This window comes from Mesocricetus auratus, unplaced genomic scaffold (genome assembly GCF_017639785.1).
Source record: "Mesocricetus auratus isolate SY011 unplaced genomic scaffold, BCM_Maur_2.0 Super-Scaffold_100676, whole genome shotgun sequence".
Lineage (NCBI taxonomy): Eukaryota > Metazoa > Chordata > Mammalia > Rodentia > Cricetidae > Mesocricetus > Mesocricetus auratus.
In genome coordinates, this window is record NW_024429266.1 from 13901775 (window position 1) to 13924662 (window position 22888).

The following is a 22888-nucleotide window of genomic DNA, read 5'->3' on the forward strand; positions in this document are numbered from 1 at the left end:
GAGGTGGCTCAGTGGCTGAGAGCGGTAGCCGCCCTTCCAGAGATCTCAGTTGAATACCCAGCACCATATGGCAGCTCTGTACCTTCAGAGAGGCAACACATCAATGCACTTAAAAATGAGTAAATAAACCATTAGAAACCACAAGGCTTATAATTTAACATCAAAAATGAAAAATGCTGGAGCCTGGAGAGATGACTTGGCAGTTAAGAGCACTGGCTGCTCTCACAGAAGACTTGTGTTCGATTCTCAGCACATGTACAGTGACTCACAAATCTTCTGTAACCCCAGTCTAGGAGTTTCAATGACCTCTTCAGGCCTCCACAGACACTTGCATGCAGTGTGTACACACACACACACACACACACACACACACACACACACACACACACAGCACACATATAAATGCAAGCAAAATACCTACACATTTTTAAAAAATTAATGAAAAATGCTAAATAACCATTAACTAATCACAAAATAAATGAATTAAAGTAAATGAAATAAATAGATGAGTACATATTAATAGAAAACAAGTACTAAAGAAAAATCAATGTGAAAGTAGTTTTCAACACTGGCAAACCTTTAATAAGAAAATGGAAAAGGTATAAAGAAAATCATTTACTTATTTTATGTACAAATGTTTGGCCTGCATGTTTGTCTGAACCCCATCTATATGCCTGGCACTTGCTGAGAAGCTAGAAGAGGATGTTGGATACCCTGTAACTGGAGTTACAGATAGTGTGAACCACAGGTGGGTGCTGGGAACGGAACCCAGGCCCTCCGCAAGAGCAGCGAGTACATTTAATTACTGTGTCTTCTCTTCAGCACCAATATTAGAAATTTTAAAAATACACAATTACTAGTAAGATACTAAATACAAAATCATTTGCAAACAAATGAAAATAAATGTTTAAATAATGAATGCACAACTTCTTAGGAAAATCCAACTTGTCAAATAACCAAGAAGTAAAAGAAAACTAACTAGAATAACCTTATATCAAATAAAGAGATAGATTTAAATCTAATTTACAATTGTCCAAAAAGAAAATTCAGAATGAGATAGGTTTGGCACTGAATTCTCTCAAACTTCCCAATATTTGTTTTGTTTTTGAGACAGGGTCTTATTATGTAGCCCTGACTGTCCTGGAACTCACTATGTAGACCAAGCTGGCATCAAACTCAGAGAGATCAGCCTGCTTTGTTCTCCAAGTGCTGGGACTAAAGGCACATACCACTATGCCTGGCTTCCCAGTATTTTTGAGAAAATATACCAACACTATCTGGAGAGATGTGTCCTCCTTTGTTTCTTTGGTTTTCCAAAACTAATGGCAAAAGTAAGATAATTCTGCAGAAAGACATCTTTAAATTCTTTACTCAAATAAATATATTACCATATATAGCCAGGATCTCAAGAAATACCAGAGTTTCCAGGGAGACAGAAGCTAGGGCTTGGCCACTAGCTTGTAAACTAGCAAAAGAAAACAGAGCTTCAAGACTTGACAGAAACTCCTTTTTGGTTTATCTTCCTTAGGGAGTTAGTATTTTCAAACAGCCCCTTCTGTTTCACACCCCAAAATCTTCCAGAAACAACAAGGCTCTCAGAAGTAGCTGCTGGAGGACTCCTGTAACAGCCCAGAGCCTACAGGTTTATCCACCTTGATGCTAAGACCTGTGGCAGGTTCCTGCCCCGCACTGAGCCAGAGATTTGGCTCCAAGGCAAGGTACCACTTACAGTCTAGATTTAAGATGAGAGCAAAGTATGCTTTATTTTATAAAGTGGGAGATTGGCAATTGTCAAATGGAAGTAGAAAAAGAAAAATTTTCAGAGTGTTCTCAAGCAGATGAGTTTTTTTTAAAAAGAACACTTAAGGAAGTGAAAGATTTATTTTTAAAAAAAACCCTCTGTGCACCCACATATACCCTCAGAAGTCTTCACATACCATAGGTAGAAATACTTCACTATGAAGATACTACACTAGTTTATCTCCTGACCATTAGTAGATGTCTTAAGATGAAATTATCAGTTTATATTATAATTGAATTTTAACTGATTCAGATACAAATCAAAGGTAATACCTTAAAAATGAACTCCATTCAGAGGGTTTTCCTAGTAGGGACATTTGCAATATGTAAGCCATATTGTTTTGAATGGAAGAGGAGAATTTTCTAGGTCTGTCCCTCTTTTCCTCACCTTCTGGAAGCAAGCACAGCAACTCAGGTTGCTCCCACCTGTCTAGGGCTGTGTCTCTGACTCGTCCACAGAGGCCCAGGAGGCCCAGGCGTCACTGCGCTGTGCAGCGCAGCGCCAGACCCACAGCCCAGACGCCCAGCCAGAGCTGCTGCTTCTCTCAGCACCTTCCCTCAACCGTCAGCTCTCCGTCTCTGCCAGTCCCACGGCCGGGGGGAGGCTGCAAAACACTGAGTGCAGATGAAAATGTAGTCCGTACCAAACTATGGAAGTCAGTCTCACGTTCTCTCGAACCTTTTAAGTCTTTTAAATGCTACAATGCTCTTTAAAAAATGAAAAAGATCGTTTTAGTCATTGGAATTCTTTTCCTGGTTGGTTGGTCTGGTTTACCCAGAGTAAGATGAAGATGGGTAGATTCCATGTCTTAACCCTTCAGCCTTCCTTTATGTTCACAGCAGTTCAAGAGAAACCCAAGGTTCCTCAAGAATCACACTCACGTATATCATTATGCTGAATTCCCACAACCTATAAGATACAGGCTATAGCAACCAGTCAAACAATATTAACCTTGGCCCAACCCCATTATTCCAAGAAAAGGCCTGTCTCTTGGACCTGACGATCCAGAAGAAACACGACGCTCAGAAGTAGCTGTCTGAGGGCTCCTCCACACTTGCCTACCTCATTTCTGAGTCCAAGGGCAGGTTCCTGGCCTGCACGGAGCCAAAGCTGGTGAATCCTGGAGGGCTGAACACCTGGCAATGATTAAGATTCCACGTGTGTGGGTGAATTTGCACACATACACACACTATATAGACCTAAAATTTTTGCAAATACTTCTGTTAAGACAACTGAATGAATACGAAGTCTGAAGCAAGCAGAGGAGTAGAAGTAGTGTAAGCAAAGCCTGGACTCAGTACCCTAACTTCTCTTCTAGCCCTAAGAATGCTTAAAAAAAAAAAAACAAAAAAACAAGGCAGTGTGTGCTTCTTTTTAAACGGGAATGAGGAGGGCTGGAGTAGTTCCACCTCCGTAACTCCAGTTCTAAAGGATCAACACCATCTTCTTGCCTCCGCAGGAAAAGCACACAGGTGGTTCACAGGCATGCATGCAGGGAAAACAAACTCACATGTAAAATTAAGATGAAAATGGGAGGAAGGATGGGAGAGACTACCTGGTAACTAGAATACTAAGGAAAACGACTTCTGAACCAGGGCAGAATTCAAGACAGGACCCTGAAAGCAGGAACTGAAACAGACTTTGGAGGTTTCCAGTTTACAGCTTGCTCTCCCAGGCTCACTCAACTTGCTTTTCTTCACTTCCTAGGACCAGACCTGCCTGGGGTGGCACCGTCCACGGTGGGCTATGGCCCTCCCGCATCAATCATTAGTCACACAATCATTAGGCTCCCCATCCCGGCCGACAAGCAATCTGATGGAGGTGTATGCTCAACTGCTGTTACCTCCTCCCAGATGACTCTAGCCAGATCAAGTTGACAAAAACAAAGAACTAATGAACACATTCACATAAAATTTATTTTGCACAAGAAATATTTATTAAATTGATTTTAACAGACACCTAACCACATCATCTATAGCTATCACTAACAACAGACATGTTGGAGTTTGTGCTACAGATACGAGATGACCCTAGTATGACATACATTAAAAAGATAATTAATAATCCAAGATTCATACTGCTGGCCAAAGAAGTGCTATAAGCAAGTTTTATAAGTTGACAAAAAGTGGCAAGATTATGAAAGGTAACATTTCAATGACCATATGCAATTTTTAAATTAAAATTTAATCATAGATATTTTTAATGCATTCCATTCTGTCTTCCACACAGCAGCACTGGCCTAGAATCCCTAAATCAAAAGTATATTATTAGAGAAGGCATCTCTTACAGGTGACCAGGAAAAGGCAAAAAGTAATTTCAAACTTTATGTAACACTAATAATCTCAAATGAAAATGCTTCAATAAATGTTAAACCACAAAGTCCACCTGCAATGGAGACTGCTTGTGACCTAATCAGAACCCAGATTGCCCTCCTAATTAAGATTCTAATTTGTGTATGTGTGCTATGCATATGTTTATTCAACTCCGTGTGTACCTATGGCGAGGCCAAAGGTCTATATCAGGTGTATTCTTCAGTCACTCTCCACCTTTTTTTTTTTCATTCTTATCTTTTACTTTTAAGGTTTTAATATAATTACATCATCTCTCCCTTCCCTTTCCTTCCTCCACTCCCACATTTTTTTTTGACAGGGCTGCTTGATGAAACTGGAACTCACCAATTTGGCTGGAGTAACTGGCCAGCAAACTCTAGGGGTCTGTCTGTGTTCTAGTTACTTTCTGTTGTTATGATAAAACCCTGGCCAAACCTACATAAGGAAAAAAGGATTTATTTCACCTTGCAGCTCAGTCCCGATATTTGAAGGCAGGAATTGAAGCAGAGGCCATGGAGAGACGCTGCTTACAGGCTTTCCAGATTCTCACGGCTCCTGTTCTTTTATCTCCCAAGACCACCTACCAGAGATAGCACTGCTCACAGTGGCTGCCTTCCCACACCAATCGCTAATCATGAAAATGACCCAGATTTGCTTGCAGGACAACTGATTGGAGGCATTATTTCAATTGAGGTTCCCTCTTCCCAGATGGCCTATTCTGTGTCAAGCTGACAAAAAATGCCTAACCATCACAATCTGTCTGCACCCCACCCTGCCTGACCCCCTTATTTCTGAGTGCTGGAGTGTGCAAATGCACACATACCTGGTTTTTACATGGGTGCTTAGTATCTGAACTCAAGTTCTCTTATTTCTATAACAAGCACTTTAATAAATGAACCATCTCACCATCTCCCAGATTCTAAATTTGTTGGGTTTTTTTTTTTAATGCTTTTCTTCCTTCTTACAGTTCAAGTACCTTAACAATCCCATCACCACCAGCATAAAGACTGCCTCGCAAATAGAGATATAATTCTGACTATTTGAGACCATAGCAGAAGGTTTTTTCTGGGTATTGCAGAGGCATTCTCTCTCCTCCCCCAGCTAACTTTGGAATTGGCTGCTCCAGTGCCATCCTATAGCCTTTGGGAGGTGGTAAAGAATCCTACACAGCAGCAGATTCTCAGAACCTGAATATTTGCAGAGCCAGCAAACCAAAAGACTCAATTCATCTTTGTTCTTGATAGGTCAGTAAAAAGTAAAACTTTTCTTACTTTTAAAACCAATTTGCATTGGATTTTCAGTTACTTACAACCCAAAACACTGTTTACATCATGTTTACTGCTCTGTTGGAGTTCATTTACTGGGTGTTTGATTCCATAAACAGCTGAGCATTACATATATGCCTTGTGTAACCTTAGAAGTAGCTATGTAAATGTTTAAAATCATATATAAAGTATTTAACCTACATAGCTTTTTCCCAGAATAAACTACACTCCTAAATTACATAAAAGCTACTTACAACTGCCATCTATAAGAACAGAACAACCACTAAAAAAGAAGAAACACTCATCTGCTCAAAAAAATATACTCATGAATGTTTGTTTGTTTGTTTTCAGGGTTTCTCTGTGTAGCTCTGGTTGTCCTGGAACTCACTCTGTAGACCAACATAGCCTAAAACTCACAGAGATCTGCCTGCCTCTGCTTCTCCTGAGTGCTGGGGTTAAAGGCGTACACCAGCAAGGCCAAGCCTGCTCATGAATTGTAATGCAAATCTATTCACACTGTCCAGTTTTGACAACTTAGTTGCAAAACTTAGAAATAACTCAAAAAGAAAATAGTTTAGAAATAAGATCAATGAGGAAGGATTAAAGAACTGTACTTGCTGATAAAAGCTAAAGCTATATCTTAATTTTCCACTTTTACCCATTATTCAGAAATACAGTCATCACTTATTACTTAAGTCAAGTAACAGGCCCTAACAAACTCCCCTCTCGATATAATTATAGTATAATTTTGGTTAGGTAATATTCAATGCCTAGTAATTTCATTACAAGTAGCCATTTAAATTACTGTTTTTTTCCTTCCTACACATTTTTTAACAGCTTTTTCAACATGCCTCACTTTCTAAGCAACTTTAAATTCTTCCCCAGCTGTTCAGCATTTGATGCCTGCACTGTTCTATGCTCAGTGTAGCCCAGCAAAGCTTGGCTTACTGTGCATGAACAGGCTGTCTTGAGAAAGAGAGCAGAAGTAGACTTCCTGTCTCTCAACAGCTCAGTTGGTCCCTGTGTCTCAGCCCTGCCCACACTTCAATTTCCAGAGCTTTCTGAGAACATCAACTTCTACAACTACTCAATGTCTATCAACTTCTGCTAATTAAACTGGGCAGGTCCCCAGCTTACCCACTGCTGACTTAGAATTCAGTGTTCTCAGATCTCCAAAGGTCATGTCACTCGTGTCTCCAGCCTCACAAACGAAACTGCTTCAAGTCTCCTTTCCTGCTCTTCTTATCTTGGAACATCTATGGCTACTAAAAAATCCTTATATAGTTTTAGTAGGGCTGCAGAGAAAATGAAATTCTATTTGTATGTTTAATTCATCAATACTAGGCTCCAAAGTTTATTCTGGATACAGTACAAATAAGGTTAAACACAGACTTAATGATAGAAAACAATGACTAACAAATTAGACTGTTTGCATTTTACCCTATTCCTTATTCTTTCTCATTACATTATTCTAATCATTTATAGACTGTCAACTGCTTTGAAAGAAATCATGAACTATCATTTTAAAAATCACTTTCTAATCTTTACTTGTCCATTAAAGTTAAGTTTTTTGAGAAAAAAAATCACTTTTGAAATAAAGCAGGGTAAATAAAAGAGGTAAAAAGTTCCTGACATGAGTTTCAAGCAGTGTTTCAAGATCAGACAGATGGCTTCTAGCCTTGGGTATAACAAGTATGATGGCATTACCAAATTTCAGACATATGCCATGCATTTGCTATGATAGGCAAGGGGTAGGGAGGAGTTAGAGTCTCTTTACAAATATAATAAGACATTAGCCAATATGTAAAAACTCACAGGCTAGCAGACAGTCCCTAATTACTAACAGTTTTCCTATACTGCTAATAGAGGTTGGATGTAGCACAAAGGGCAGCACGAGAGAACAGGGGCTGACACAAACCCATACTTCAGCAATATCAGCTGCCCCACTACTCTGCATCTGTTGAAGGTCAGAGGCTATACATCAAAAAGATTGTACATCAGCTTATAAGGAATCCCCTTCCTTTTTTTTGAGTGAGTGGAGTAAGCTGGGCATGGTAGCACACACCTATAACTCCTTCAAGAGAAAGAGAACTTGAGCTCAAAACCAGTTTAGGATTTTTAGGATGGTTCTAGCTCTCAGAAAAAAGGCATATAAATAAAATTATACACATATAAGTATATATAGTTGATCACTGCTTGATGACAAGAGTGGTCCCACATGACTGCATCATCTGGTGACATGGATGCATCTTAAGCTCATGCTACTAGCACTGAAATGACAAAGCTTGTGAAACACCAAGAACATCCAAGGGTGCAGGAAAACCTGGGATGAAAGGAAGTTTGGTGTGGTGCTCAGGCAGAACAAGGCGAGGAGCATGCTTTAGGCACGAGAACAGGAGCAATGCAGCAGAGTGAACAGATTACCCGGATGAGGGAGGGGGTGCAGCAGTGATGAGTGGTCCCTTAAACACTCACAGGCAGGTCTCATCCCTAAATGGAGGGCGCTGAGGAGACTGCCCTCCATTTAGGGATGGCACCCACTGCTCTAGCAGAGGACCTCAGGGCAGTTTCCAGCACCTCACAACTGTTGTCCATGCCAGCCCCTAGGGAATCTGACACCTCTAACCTCCTAGAGAGTATCAAGCACTTACCGAGAGCCTCCCTCCTGCTGCCCCCATCATCATTATTATTATCTTATTATGAAAGATAATAAGATCCATTTTCTCACTGGCCGCTGGGAAGGAGATTTATAATATAAAAAAATAACAAAGCAAAACCAGGCGGTGGGAGACAGCACTCGGGAGGCAGAGGCAGGCGGATGTCTGTAAGTTCAAGGCCAGTCTGGTCTACAAAGCTACACAGAAAAACCCTGTCTAGAAAAGCCAAAAAATAAGAAGGAAAAAAGAAAAGAAAAACAAGACAAAAGAAACCAGAATGCACCCTGTAGTGTTAGACTGGAATTAGGAACATTGACGCAAATTCATGAGCATTCCTATATAAAGACATAAACAAGTATCTACCAAAGTAAAGATCTGAAATACAGATATAGACATATACATGAAATGGGTAGATGACTAGATAGTGCAACAGATCTGGATAGACCAATGGAAGACAGCACTGCCCATTAAAAGAGCAATGAAACACAGGGAGACCTTATCCATGTCTCCTACAGAGTAATTTCCTTAAAAGCTTGCTGATTCCAAGGCAGGGTCAAGGAAAAACAAGATAAGCCTAAGCTACCTTGTTTATGCCAGAAAGCAAATAGTGCTCAAGAAGTCATGGCAACATGTCAAAGGACACACAAGCCAATTTGAAAGAGCTCCTACGGACTAAGTCTGGGTCAAGCCAAGCCTCAATAAGGAAGCTACCGCTTTTAGAATAACATTTCAACAACCGAATATGGCATATCCAGCTCATATACGGCTCTTGACTACTTCCCTAATCACATTTGCACTGTAATTTTTATATCTGAAGTATTCTCAAACATAGAAAAACTGTAGGTACAGTATAATGTGTTCTTTCCTGAAGCACTTGAGGGTAATTCATCTACTAATTTGTAGTGAAGGTGTCTAATGTAATGATTAACACAAAAAATCATAAGCTACACTAGATATAAGTACATTTAATGAGGCAAAGATAGACACATAATTTAAAATACCTCTCCAATGCCATAACAGAAAAAGAAAACTTGTTAAGATTTTGTTTTTGTTAAGACAGGGTCTTGCTATGTTGCTCTGGCAGCCTCAAACTCATTTATGTAGCCCAGCAGACCCTTCACTCATGATCCTCCTGCCTCAGCCTCTTTAGTGCTAGGATTACAGGCATGTGCCGCCACACCTACCCATAGAATAACTACAGTGGAGAAACCCGGTCAGTGTCAGCATGACAAGTAATAAGGCATGCTGGAGTCTGTGCCTCATTTGATGGGATGCAAACAGAAGAACACTGCATCATTTCTGTGATACTAAACTTTGTCTGTATCTAACTGGGAGGGAAATCCAAATAAAGGGTTACTGCAAATGGCCTGCAATCTTCAAAAGAGGCAAAGTTTTGAAAGTCAAGGCCAACCTAAAGACCTAGCTCAACCAACACCAAAAAATACAATATTCACATCTGACACATGATCACAGACTGAATCCTTTTGCTGTAACAAAATTATTACAGCAACTGATAAAACTCAAATGAAATTTCTAATGATCAGATGACAGTACCTCATCAATATTAATATTTATTGATTTTAATAGCTGTATTATAGTTATATAAAAGTATGTAGATATATATACAAACCTTGGGAAGGAATGGACATCAGTAGACAAATTGTTTTCATGGTTCAGGATAAAAGAGAATACTACACTTTTGTAACTTTTTTGTACAATTGTGGTTATTTAAATTTTTTAAAAATATTTTTGAAGTTAAATATATAAGGTCATAGATAGGAAGTATATAAAACTTGTGACTAGATAGGCATACATATCTGTAATTCAAGCACTTAGGAGGCATAAGGAGCACAAGTCAAGGCCAATCTGAGCTACGAGGGAGACCATGTCTCAAAAATAAAAGTGAGAAAAGAAAAAAAATACATATCATGCCAAGTAGTTTAAAAGAAACTATCCTGAAAAGCTGTCCATAGTCACAAATATTAAGCATGATGTTAACATGATTTTAAAAGTCAAGTATAAATTTGTGTGTGTTTTATTAAATTCTGGGATGCATAAGAACATCTTATTTTCAAAGTAGAAACACATAATGTGTTAAAGGCTACTTGGCATTTGATGGGAAATCAAAGTACAAATGGTAAGACCCAAGAATGTACAAATCCATATTTACAAGTTTAATACAAATAAATCAAGCCAGGTACAGAGAAACAGAATAAACCCATGCTTAACTCATGAGGTGCTGCACTTAACCGACACTACCTCACCGTAAGGAAGGCAAAGCAAACAGTGTGATGATCACATCAATCAAGTTTAATACAAATAAATCAAGCCAGGCACAGAGAAACAGAATAAACCCATGCTTAACTCATGAGGTGCTGCACTTAACCGATACTACCTCACAGTAAGGAAGGCAAAGCAAACAGTGTGATGACCACATCAATCACAGTCTCAAGCGACTAACACAGCAACAGACTTCTGGAAGATGCCATCAGCTTAGCATCTGTCAGAAATGGTGACACGTTACAAAGGCATGCAGTTTTTTAAAGTCAGAAAAAGAAATTAAGGTAATCTTGTATTCTAAACATAAATGCTAAGAAAATATAGGTATACAGCATAGACAGTTTTTTGAAACCACATTAATATGTCAGGTTTGCCATATACCTGAGCTCTTAGTCTACTTTTAAATGTGTCTTTATGGTAATTTTTGGTCAGTACAAAACCACAGGGAGTTCATCATGCAATTTCAAAATGAGGCTTTAGTCACACCAAGCAAGAATTTTTTCTAAGTAGTGTTGACTGCTTTTCACCATATATGGGTTAACTTGGGGTATTAGCCACCTCTAGTAAGTGCTGACACTTAAGGACAGGATTCTTGCTGTAACTGGACAATCATACCACTTTTACAAAGTTCTCATGAAATCCAATTAGCTTTGTTCCACTTCACAGTTTCTCTGTACGGGTGAAAAGAAAATGATCGTGCTTTACTGGAGGAAAAAAAAAGGAAGGAAAGAGGGAGAAAAGGAAGGAGGGAGGGAGGGAGAGAAGGAAGGAAGGAAGGAAGGAAGGAAGGAAGGAAGGAAGGAAGGAAGGAAGGAAGGAAGCAAGCCAGCCAGCCAGTCACTAGGTTAGAAGAATCCATCTATGCAAACAAGAAGCTGCCCATATGAACTCCCCAACAAAGGTGAGATCCTCCTGCCCAGGGTTGAATCCCACCCCAACTTAAATTCAGTTTCTAGATGACATAAATGAGCCAAACCCCTACCGGTGTTTGTGCTCTGAGTACACTGACAATATTTTTTTAATGTGCTTTTACATAACCTTAAAGACTCTGAACACTGCCTGTAATTTCCTAAGGGTGCCACATGTCCCAAGTTCAGTCAAGTGTTCCTCTCACAGTTTCAGTTAAGAAGACCTGAGCCAACTGTGCACAACAAAGTTGCGGTTTCTGTTCAGAACTTTCTGAAGCTTTTTCTATGATAATGTGCTTTGTAAAAAGGCATGCCTTTAATCCCTGCACTCAGAAGGCTGAGGCTGGCAGATCCCAGTGAGTTAAGTTCAGCCTGGTTTACATAGGGAGTTCCAGGATAGGCTCCAAAGCTACAGAGAAACCCCTGTCTCGAAAAAAAAAAATTAAAAAGGCATGTATCAAAGCATATTCCACAGTCTTACACATCCAATTAACCCATAATTTGTGGAATATTCAGTATGTCTCTTGAAATACAATTTAGGAAATACTTGTGGAAAGTGTTCATTTTCTTCATACTTACTGAAAGACCACATGAATCTGTGGGTACTGAGTAATTTTAGTCCATAAAAGGTACTATGAGAACAACACATCAATAAAAATTTTAATCTTCTGAGTTGAGGTTTAGAACTCTACCACTAATTTGTAGATTGAAGTCATATAAATACAAAAATAAAATGTGACTAGCCACTGAATAATAGCTGTTACTGGTGGTGGAAAGACTGTATCAGCTTAATATTTATCCCCCCCCCAGTTCTTAGCTAAAAATAACAAAACATCTAATACAAAACATCCTAAAAGAATGCCTAAGGCTGTTTGCATAGCCATGCAAAGAAAGACACCATCAATAAATATGATTTCAGAGGATATGAAGCCTTCGTCTGGCCTCTGTGAGGACCAGACATGTACAGGGTATACAGACATGCATACAGGCAAAACATCCATGCACATACAATGAAATAAAATTTAAAAGTAACAATAATTTAATAAGATATTATCAAGGAGATGGAAATGCTTGATGATACTAAAGTGGAGTTATTTATATCCTTTAATTAGTATCACTATACATTTAAATTGAACTTAATCCCCAAAGTGGCATTTTAGTTGTTCCTTTATTTTAAGGTTAAATAGAATAGAAGTTTAAAAATCAGAATGGAAGCTGAGTCTATAATTCAGTGGGTAGAATGCTTGCCTAGCATACACAAGGCCCTGGGTTCAATTCCCAGGACCATATAAAGCAGACATGGTAGTGCACACCTCTAGTCCTAGCATTTAGGAAAAGGCAAGACAAACAGAAATTCAAGGTCATATGAAATTCAAGGACTCCATGAGACCCTGTATCAAAACAGAAAAAGTCAAAGTGGGACTGAAATCAACAAAATAAACTCTAAATCATGAGAAAAACTTTTAAAATGGCCTTCATCTTCTGATAAATATTGTAACAATGTCCATTTCTTTAGAGCTGATCGTACAGATTCAAGAGATTAAGCAACTTGCCTAGATCACCTAGCCAATAATTAAAGGATTCAGTCTAAATCTGAAGCTCTTCACTTGTTTTTAAACAACCAAGTTGAATTGTCCTCCAGTATTATTATCTGCCATGCAAAAACTCAGAGCAAAACTTTATAGTAATCACAAAGTTCTAACTGTTCACACACTGCCAAGATAATTCCAATGGATTTCTCCTTAATAATAAGGAAAGATTGTCTGGTTTCTTTATAATGCATATAAACAAATAGATGCTGACAAATGAAACGCATACACCATTATCCATAATAATAAAAGTTCCCACATATTTGAAATGACAGAAACCAACTGCTTAGCTAAAACAGTTACCCTGGGGAAGAAAACAAAAAACAATGGATTATGAAACTGCAAGAGTTCAAGGCATCAAAATGAACAAAATCTTTTCAGACACAAAGTAGTTTTGTAACATGTTAAAATTATAGCAACTGAAATTATAAAAGATAAAGTGAGAATTTCTGAATTTAATGTAGAATAAATGCCTTTACATGGGGAGGAAGTTCACATCAGAACAATATCACAGAAACATCCATCATCCTAGGAGTTGACAGTACAGGTTCACCAGTATGCTGTCCAATTCCAATTTGAGCAGTGCGTTTCTTAGATGAAATTCAACAGCATCACTACTACTCCACCATGATTAAGTTTATCTCTCGGGTTACATGGCTTTCACACACACACAAAAAAAATATAAGTCTTCAGGTACTAAGTAAAATATAGCTTCCTCAAAGCTAGATTCTCTTTCCAAACCACAAGTTTCTCACAATTTCTTTCTAACACCAATAAGGAGTTACAAAGGAACAACACTTCCCTAAGAATACGCATTAGAGTACTTGTTGCCATTTACCCTACAGATATTCTTCAAGATTATTTTATTATCTGGTAAACTTTGTAAACTCAAGGATAATCTGCAGTATTTTACTTAAATTGTGGTAATTTTCCAACCTTACAAGCCTCTGTACACACACACACACACAGAGAGAGAGAGAGAGAGAGAGAGAGAGAGAGAGAGAGAGAGAGAGAGAGAGAGAGAGAGAGCTCATGGATTTATAAAACACACTTTGAAACTAGAGAAGAAAACTAGATGAAGAAGCCTGATTCCAAAATGGAAGCAAACAGTTCACAGAGGAAGATGTCAAAGACAAACAGTGGTATTGAGAATGAGGTGCCAGGTCTACGTGCTTCCTGTTCTGATGAAAGCCAAGGCAGCTCTCTACCAGTGGCAGATCCAAGACCACGAGGTGAGAGGCTGACCAACTGAAGGCTAGCCATTCTCACCAACCTCCTGATAAAAGAGATGAAAACTGTCCAGAAAAGTGTGAGAAGCTAGGGACAAGAGCAGCCTTGAAACTCTGAGCAGCATCAATGTAAAGAAAAGATCTCTACACCTGGAAGGGAGTTTCCTATGCAGTGACAACAAAGGACACTCCTTCTTGAGTTTGGAATAGCACAGGTCATTCATAACAAATGAGCTTAGAAAGACCTTAACTTAGGAAAACTCTGCAAAAAAAAAAAAAAACAGCTGAGCAATTCACGGTCTTCAATACTTAAAACACAAAATTATTTTCACTGATAGTCTATGAGTGACAAGAATGAGAAAACTAGCAAATTCGCATGAGTTCACCTGGAATAGGAAGAAATAGCCAAGACTCTACTATCATTTATCCCTCAAGTACAAAAAGCTAATATACCTCTGACAATCAATGAAAGCTAATCACTGTCACAAAAGAAAAATAAAAGAGGCAATGACTATTTTTTAAAAATCAAAGGATTGAGGTTAATTCTTATGTTCAATATATTCTTCTGAATCAAAATTACCCAATCACATTCAATCAGACTGAAGTAGCAACGCAGGAACACAATGTAGTCACTCTGTCTCCCTCTCATTCAGGCCACTCATTCTCATCCTCTCCCTAGCCCAAGTTCCCTTTTGCCTCTCCCCTCTCCCTCTTTCCCACATCTAGTCCCTATGCATATTACCCATCATTGAGTTATCTACTTGTTGTCCTCAATTTAGTACTTTCTGAAAATAGGAATCACACCTCTAATATTTCCATTATTAACTGGCATATGTATCTTCAACACTCAACATTCCAAACTCCTTTGATCTCAGTCTGTAAGATGTAAGAGTAAGAAATACAAGTACACACAAATGCTTTGCATAACAATATTTCCCCTTGACTGTTTTCTATTCTACCCTAACTTTTAAATGTTGGTTAGACTTTATATATTGATTTTTGAAACTCTCACAAACAACAGAATGAAAAGGAACAAGCTTTACATGCAATTTCCTGCAGTAAGTCTACCAAACAAGAAAAAAATTGAGTGGCACAACAAAACTGTCAAGTTTGACTCTCTGACCCTGGAACAGACTAGGTTTACTCTGGAATAGTAAGTAAGTCCTAAGATTTATGGGACAATTCATCACATTTTTACAATTCTACAATAAGATATGCCTTAAGTTTCCATATGAAATACTTCTAAAATTTTTAAAATATTAATCTTGAAAGCAGTATTATTTTAAACAGTTTATTAACCAAGTAGCCAATACTGCAAGATGCTTCAGTAACCAATATTATTTGGCAACTACCTCAGGATGAAGGGGACAGGAAGAAGGGGGAGAAAGGAGGAATGAGGAGAAATGGTACAACAGCTATCTGCCACTTATTATGTTCCTAGAATGTCCCTCAGATGTCAGCACTGTTTCAGATAAACCATATCCATTCTTAAAACAGAATATTACATGACTAGTGTAAAGGAAGGAAACAAGTGTTCTACCTATATTATCAACACATTTACAATGATCCCAAATGAAGACTTATTTTAAAATGAATGTAATTACCTGTATTAAATGAATATCCTAATTCTGTGTGATAAATAGTTCTACTCAGGAAAAGTTAGCAGTGAGGAACAGTGGACATGAAGTATTCTAGAAAGAATTCAGTTCCTTCCAATCAAGCCATCACCATTCCAATTCACATAACAAAAAAAAATTAGAATAAACTTTAAAAACAACTCTAACAAAAGGAAATGTTTATACCGCAATACCTGTTGATGTATCCTAGTAATAAGTTTAATAATCAGACTGTTCTCTGGGTGTAGCATAAAATCTGAATAAGCTATAAAACTGGTTATATTAGTGAAAACTTACACAAAATGTTACAAAATCAAGATCAGAAAGCATAAAAAAGTAACCCACATACAGAGAACCCTGCAAGTTCCTTTTGTACTAAACAATATTATCTTATACCTATTTTTTAAATAAATTAGTAGTTTCTTAATATTCAAATTTCCCATTTCAAAGCAGAGGGAAACCAATTTAATGAATAGTGAATACATTAGCCATCACTGACAAGTTAGTTTATAATATCACAACTGCTTTACTTCTATAGCTACACTACAACTTAAAGAGTTCTACTACTGACATCAAAACTATTACTATATAAACAAACATAGAAACCAAAATCTTTCTAATAACTTTTTAAAAAATCAAAGAAAGTCTTTCAGCTCTTACTGACTATAAGCAGAAATCGTTCTCACAACTTAGAAATCAAAGAACGCTTTTCAAATATTGCTGGCTGTAACTAGAAAATATAATTATAAGACTCAGAAGTGACCTATGGTCTTAAGGTGCTTTCAACCCCTTGGGCTAGCACTCACTGACTTAATCCCTTCTTTCTCTCCCCTGCTCTACTTTTCTCCCTCAGGTCATCAACACTAAAACCAAGAAATGCTATAAAAGAAAAACAGCACACCAGACTCGGAACAGTCAGCCTTCTTACTGTGGTACTGTTATAACAAAATATTAGCTATACCACTCACTACAGAAATGAAATGGACCATAACAAGGAGTTAAATGAAATTGATGAAAGTGATACACATAGGATCTTGACTACATACTTAAAAGTAACCAATCATCCCCTTATAAAAATATGGAGCGCCCAGATGGTATTTAGCATGTAATACAGAGTATTTAACTATACTATTCTATTTCAATTACTGGGTCTTTTAAAGACTTAAAGACAATACTTTTGATTTGTTAAAAATCAAACCAAAGATGACATCTTGAAGCAAATCTAAGCTGTCAAAATTAACTTTATTAATATTCCTATAAACTTCCATCCCCAAAAGTTAATAATTCATTAAAAATGTAAACTGAAGATAATTCACAATCTGAAAACCTAATCTAGATAACCTAGATAGTCTTTTTTTTTTTTTTTTTTTTGATTTTACGAGGCAGGGTTTCTCTGTATTGTTTTGGAGGCTGTTGGTCCAGCCCGGCCTCGAACTCACAGAGATCCGCCTGCCTCTGCCTCCCGCGTGCTGGGATTAAAGGCATGCGCCACCACCGCCAGGCTAACCTAGATATTCTTATACATTGTTTTGCAATGGGAATGTAGTGATAGACTAATAAATGAACAAGGAATAATTCACTGCAATACTTTAATGAAAAGATAGCATCATTCTTAATCTAAAATCCCCAATAGTTTAAAGATAGTAAATAAAACCACTTATGATGCATCTCTTACAACACTTCCACTCTTTAATTCTTATGGTAGGAAGAACATGCTAGAGACTTTAGAGCCTAAAGTATACAAAATAATTTCTAAAAATTCTACTCTCTTCCCCAGGGAAGAGCACACCAATTGGTTATCCAATACTAAAGGTTCAGCCCTGAAAAATATACATACAAGAAACATTATGCAGACTAAGCATGTTATATTTATGAATTTAAGAATACATGAATTTGAAAGAGAACAAGGAGTATGAAGGAAAGGGTTTGAGGGAGGAAAATAATTTTAAAAACTTTTTAAACTACTGTCTAGAAGCCGCGCGGTGGTGGCACACACCTTTAATCCCAGCATTGGGTAGCCAGGGGCAGTCGGATCTCTGTGAGTTCAAGGCCAGTCTGGTCTACAAGAGCTAGTTCTAGGACAGCCTCCAAAGCCACAGAGAAACCCTGTCTCGGAAACAAAAAACAAAAAAGCTAGTGTCTTGAAGTTGAAGAACTAGTTCGGTAGCTCAGAGGGTGAATGCTCTTCCAGAGGACCTGAGTTTAATTCCCAGCACCCATGTCAGGCAGCTCACACCACCAGCAGTCAGCTTGAAGGGGATCAGATGTCTGGGGACTCCTTGAGAGCTAGAACTTACAGCACATACCTACACACAGACCCACACACATACACATATATAACTTAAAATTGTAAAAATAACCCTTTCTTAGCTGGGCAGTGGTGGCACATGCCTTTAATCCCAGCACTTGGGAGGCAGAGGCAGGCGGATCTCTGTGAGTTGGAGACCAGCCTGATCTACAAGAGCTAGTTCCAGGACAGCCTCCAAAGCCACAGAGAAACCCTGTCTTGAAAAACCAAAATAAATAAGAAAGAAAAATAATAACCCTTTCTTAAAACTCCACTAATAGTTTATGAAGCTGCAGGATTTCATGATACTATACATCAGACAACTAAAAAGATAAGAAATGAAATTATTAATAAGAATACAGTAAATCTGAACTGGGGATGGAACTCAAATAGTAGAGTACTTGCTTATCAAGTATAAAGACCTTGGTTCAAATCCCAGCACTATATAACTTGCACATGGTAGTGCATACCAGTAATGTTACATACCAATGTCAAGACCACCCTGACCTCACTCAAAAAAGAATAAATAAATAAATAAAAGAATATAGCGAATGCAGCCAACCACTTGATTTTTTTAACTTTTTAATATAAGTAAATATGTATGCATGTTTACAAAGTGTTTTTATACACATAGGAAAATAACATCCAAGAAAAGATATTATATGGAAGATGCACAAGTTATTTTAATAATATGGCAAAATATTTCACAGCATAAAACTGATACATAACAGGAAACCAGGAAATACAGTTTTCTCTTCTACACTAAATTATACTTGCCACTGGGACATACAAAGAGTTCTCCTACTGTTCTGCAAATGAAAAGGATATTAAATGACAATCATAATCACAGACTAGAGTGTCACTATGGGGCCATAATTTAAGGACTCAAATTCCAACTCTAGGAGCACTGAAACCTTTTAAGTCCTCAAAAAAGAAACACCACAGAATTCCTAAGTTTATGAAACACAGGGTGTAAAATTCCATATGCTTCATAAAGTATTGGGTCCTACACACCAAAAGGCAGGTAGATGCAAAGCCAGTATCTACAGAAAAACTCCCTGCTCTCAAGAGAGAGGTTGCCTGGAAAATGGTTTAAGATTTCTTACATTCCCAGCATGATGCTGGTAGGCTGTTTTGTAAAATCATTCCATTCACATTCACACATTTTTTTAACCTTGTAATATCATACTGCTAGCAATCACTCTTAGAATACTGGCAAATTGGAGACTTAAAATTTCTTTGTGTGAGCATTCTCAAATCGAGGATTGACCTGAGAGACACATTTTGAATGAATTTGAAAACCAAAACAACAATGGGCACTTAATTTTTACTTCAGAAAATTAAGCTTTACTTGGGAACAAAGATCTTCCATATAAAAATTGATTTAGCTAACTGAAAGTATTTCAACAGCACAAAATTCTATATGGCCAAAATCCTTCCAGACCTGCCGTGCCACTCACTACCAGGCTGGGCAATGATGGCAACGGCTACATGTCAGACTCCCCTCATCCAAGTGAGTGACATCAGAGGCTCAAGCGCTTGAGCCAAGCCTTCCAGCCTGAAGGTCACAGGCCGCATTCACAGGCATCACTCTAGGTCCTCCGGGTCACATCTCCACTTAGAAGCCAGGAAGCTGAAACTCTCACCAGTAAGGATGTGAGTTCAATTCACACACACACACACACACACACACACACACGCACACACACACACACACACACACACACACTTCTATTATTTCATCTCAGGAACCTAGTAATTTTTGGAACGTCCATGTTCAGTATTTTCCCTTGCTTGTGCTATACAGAGATGGAATTAAACCCACTGATCACCACCTCCTATGGCCCTGCTGTCCTAAAATAAACAGGGACTTCAACATCTCCTCCCGTCTCCAGTGATTTCCAAAGCCGGAGAAGCAGGGTTTCCATCAACACTGAACGGCTGCTACACAGCCATGCATGAGACCACTGCACTCAACATTTGCTCGCCCCGGTGTTTGCTTTAAAGCTCTGACCGCTGCACGGAAACGCAGTGAGCCCACAAACAGCGGGCCGCACACCAAGGCAACAATGAAGCGGCTTTACTCCTGGCAAAACTAGGGGAGCAAAGTCTCGACTAAGTGGCGTTGGTTCTTTTGTTATGGTTACATACGTATTTTCCATGATAGTTAATAATGCTCATGCCCAGCTTAAGAGTTAGGAGTTAAAAAAAAAAAAACTAACTTACCCCATTCCAGGTATTCAAGAATGTTCTTCTCTCTTCTCAATGGAGAATTATTGCATTCATCATAAAGACAGATGAGTATGTCCAGTAACGTCTCCACACTGAAGCACTGCCCATTGGTCTGAGCTGGCCCATCTAAAATAAACTGCTCCAACTGCCTCAAACGCACTTCTCCGGACATGTTTGCTTCGATTTCTGCTGGGTTTCTTTTAATGGCCCTTACGATGTCTACTGTTACTGTCGGAACCTAAAATTTTAAAGGTGTGGTTTTAAAAAGTAAACCACTTGTTATTTCAACAACTGTCATGCAATGCCGGTGCTGAATTAAACATCCAACACACCAGTCACCTCACTTAACGGAAGCGTCTTCAATTTCACCCATAAACATATATATCTTGAGGGTAAGTTTCCATAAAATATAGATTTAATATTTTTAAGAGAATAATACAATTAAATTGTATACTTAAATAAAATAATAATTAAAAGTACAACGAACTAAAGAGTCAACACTTCTTTCAAAAAAAAATCCTTCATTCAAAATTCAATTCGTGCAACATAATCCTGAAACGAATCCGGTTGCATCATTAATGAATAAAGTCCTCTTGGCATCAGCAATTCACTTCCCGGGAAGAAGAAAAACTGGAAAAGGAGGAGGAGGGGGGAATGTATGGAGGGGGAGGGAAAGCCAAAAATTCTGCTGCAAAAGCTCCCAACCTCCACTCGGATAGCGCCTGGGCGAGTCCTCCGCGGGAAGGGAGGGCAGCTCCCGGAGCGGCTCTCCCGGCTCGGGGCACGGCGAGCCTCCGCTCCCGAGCTCTTTCTTTCCTAGGGCTTTGCAGCGAGTCCTGATTCCAGCGGACTGCGGCGAGGACGCGTCATCTTCCTCGGGGCTTCTCCCCGGGGCCTGGCCGCCGGCGCGGCCGAGATGAGGCGGGCTGCGGGCGGCTCTCGCGCCGGACTCTGGGGGCGGCGGCTACTCGGTCGCGCGAGCCCGCTCCATGCCGGAGGCCGCTGGCGGGCCGCGCCGTGCCGCCGGGCGCAGCGCCCGGGCTCCCGCCGCCGCCCCTCGGCGAGGGGCTGCGCTGACGAATTCAAAGGACGCGGGCGACAGCCGCGGCGGCGGCGGCGGCGGCGGCGCCTCGGACAGCGACTCCTGTCCCTTCTTCACAGCCCGGGGCTGAGGGCATCTTTCCTGACGGACGCAGGCGGCTGAGGCGCGGGAGGAGGGGGGCGCTGCCGCCGCTGAGGAGACCGGAGGCTGCCGCAGCCCGGTTCCCAACCACTCCCTTCCTCCTCTGCCAGGCGCCCTCCTCCGCCCGCCCTCCCTCCCGCGCCGCTCGCGCCCGCGCCCGCGCCCGCGCCCTGGGCTCCGCGAGGCCGCTCCCGGCGCCGGGGCGCGCAGGCGGAGGCTCACGGACCGTCCGGATCCAAGATGGCGGCGCGCCCCGCCCCCCGACCCCGCACGGAGCCAAGCGCCGCGCTGCGGCCCAGCCGAGCCGGGGCCCCGCGGGAGGGGAATCGCCGTGGCTCGGGGCGCTGCGGCTGCGGCGGCGAAGGGAGCGGGGGTACCAGAGGACTCGGATGTGGAACGCGGTGGCCGGCCCGGCGAGGCACGGGCTGGGAACTGCGCCACGCTGCCTCCCCGCCGTCCGGGGTCGTCGAGGTGACTACAGACCAACCCGAGCCCGGCTCCTTCAACGTCCGCGGAGATGCCGCCCGTCCCGCACCGGCACCCTCGGCTTGCAACCGCTCTAAGAAAACACACCCTCTCCCCGCGCTGTTTACCTGCCCACCCTGCCCCCGTTTGGCTTTCCCACGCCCCAGAGTCCTAATTTCTTGTGTCCCTAATTTGTAGCACTTGTGTCATTTCCCAGGATTAAAAAAATGGTAAGAGACTGGTCTGCTCCACCATCCATGCCGGGCATGCGTGTTCTCAAAGGAGAGAGATTCCCATTTCTGCTTCCCCCAAAGTTTCCCGATGTGATGAAGCCTGGCTTTTTCTCCTCCGGAAATATACTAGAGCCAAGGTTACAGCCTGCCAGGGACAGTTCACCAATGTCATCAAACCTACAGCCCAGTCTGTCAGCACACTTTCAGGTACACACAGCCACTCTGCAACCCAGTAGCAACCCAATGCAGCAAATGCCAATCACTGAAGACTCAAGGCACCTGCTGCCGGTGGGGCCCTCGGGGTTTTGTGATCTTGGCTTTTGAGAGTTCCCTCCAAAATGTTCATGGAAGGTCCTACTTTTGCTACAGCTAAACTGGGTCATAGCATCTCTGTTACGCCCCCATACCCAGGACTGCCATCTGTGATCGGCCTCCAAAAAGTGATTATTTTATATTCCTTCCCCACACCGGTTTTCCATGGCAATGCATGCAATGAATCATTTTTACATCTCGGTAATACAGAAACAGAGGAAGAACCAGGAGTGAAGGCCTAGACATAAAAGCTGAGGTTAAAGTTGCCGTGATTCACAGGACATTGTGAGTCTCTTCTGAAATTTTTGCTTTCCAAATCTACTTTGCCTGGCATAAATAAGGACAGCATTATTTTCGATGTGTTCTTGACATATGAGTGATATTTAAATAGGTTCGGACAAATAATTAATCATTTCCAGCCATGACATCTTTTTTTTTTTTTTTTGGTTTTACGAGACAGGGCAGCCATGACATCTTTATATGTGTCTTTTCTGTAATTGT

The 22888-nt window shown here is 40.3% G+C and overlaps 1 protein-coding gene across 1 annotated transcript in view; it reads right to left on the reverse strand.

Annotated features, from left to right (window-relative positions):
• Window positions 1–21121, reverse strand: part of Cdc42bpa (CDC42 binding protein kinase alpha) — a 176399-nt gene extending 155278 nt beyond the window's left edge. The window contains 1 exon segment of the mRNA XM_040737372.1: window positions 20189–21121. Coding sequence (XP_040593306.1) covers window positions 20189–20366 — 178 coding nt within the window. The 5' untranslated portion in view covers window positions 20367–21121.
• Between the last annotated feature and the right edge of the window lie 1767 nt (window positions 21122–22888).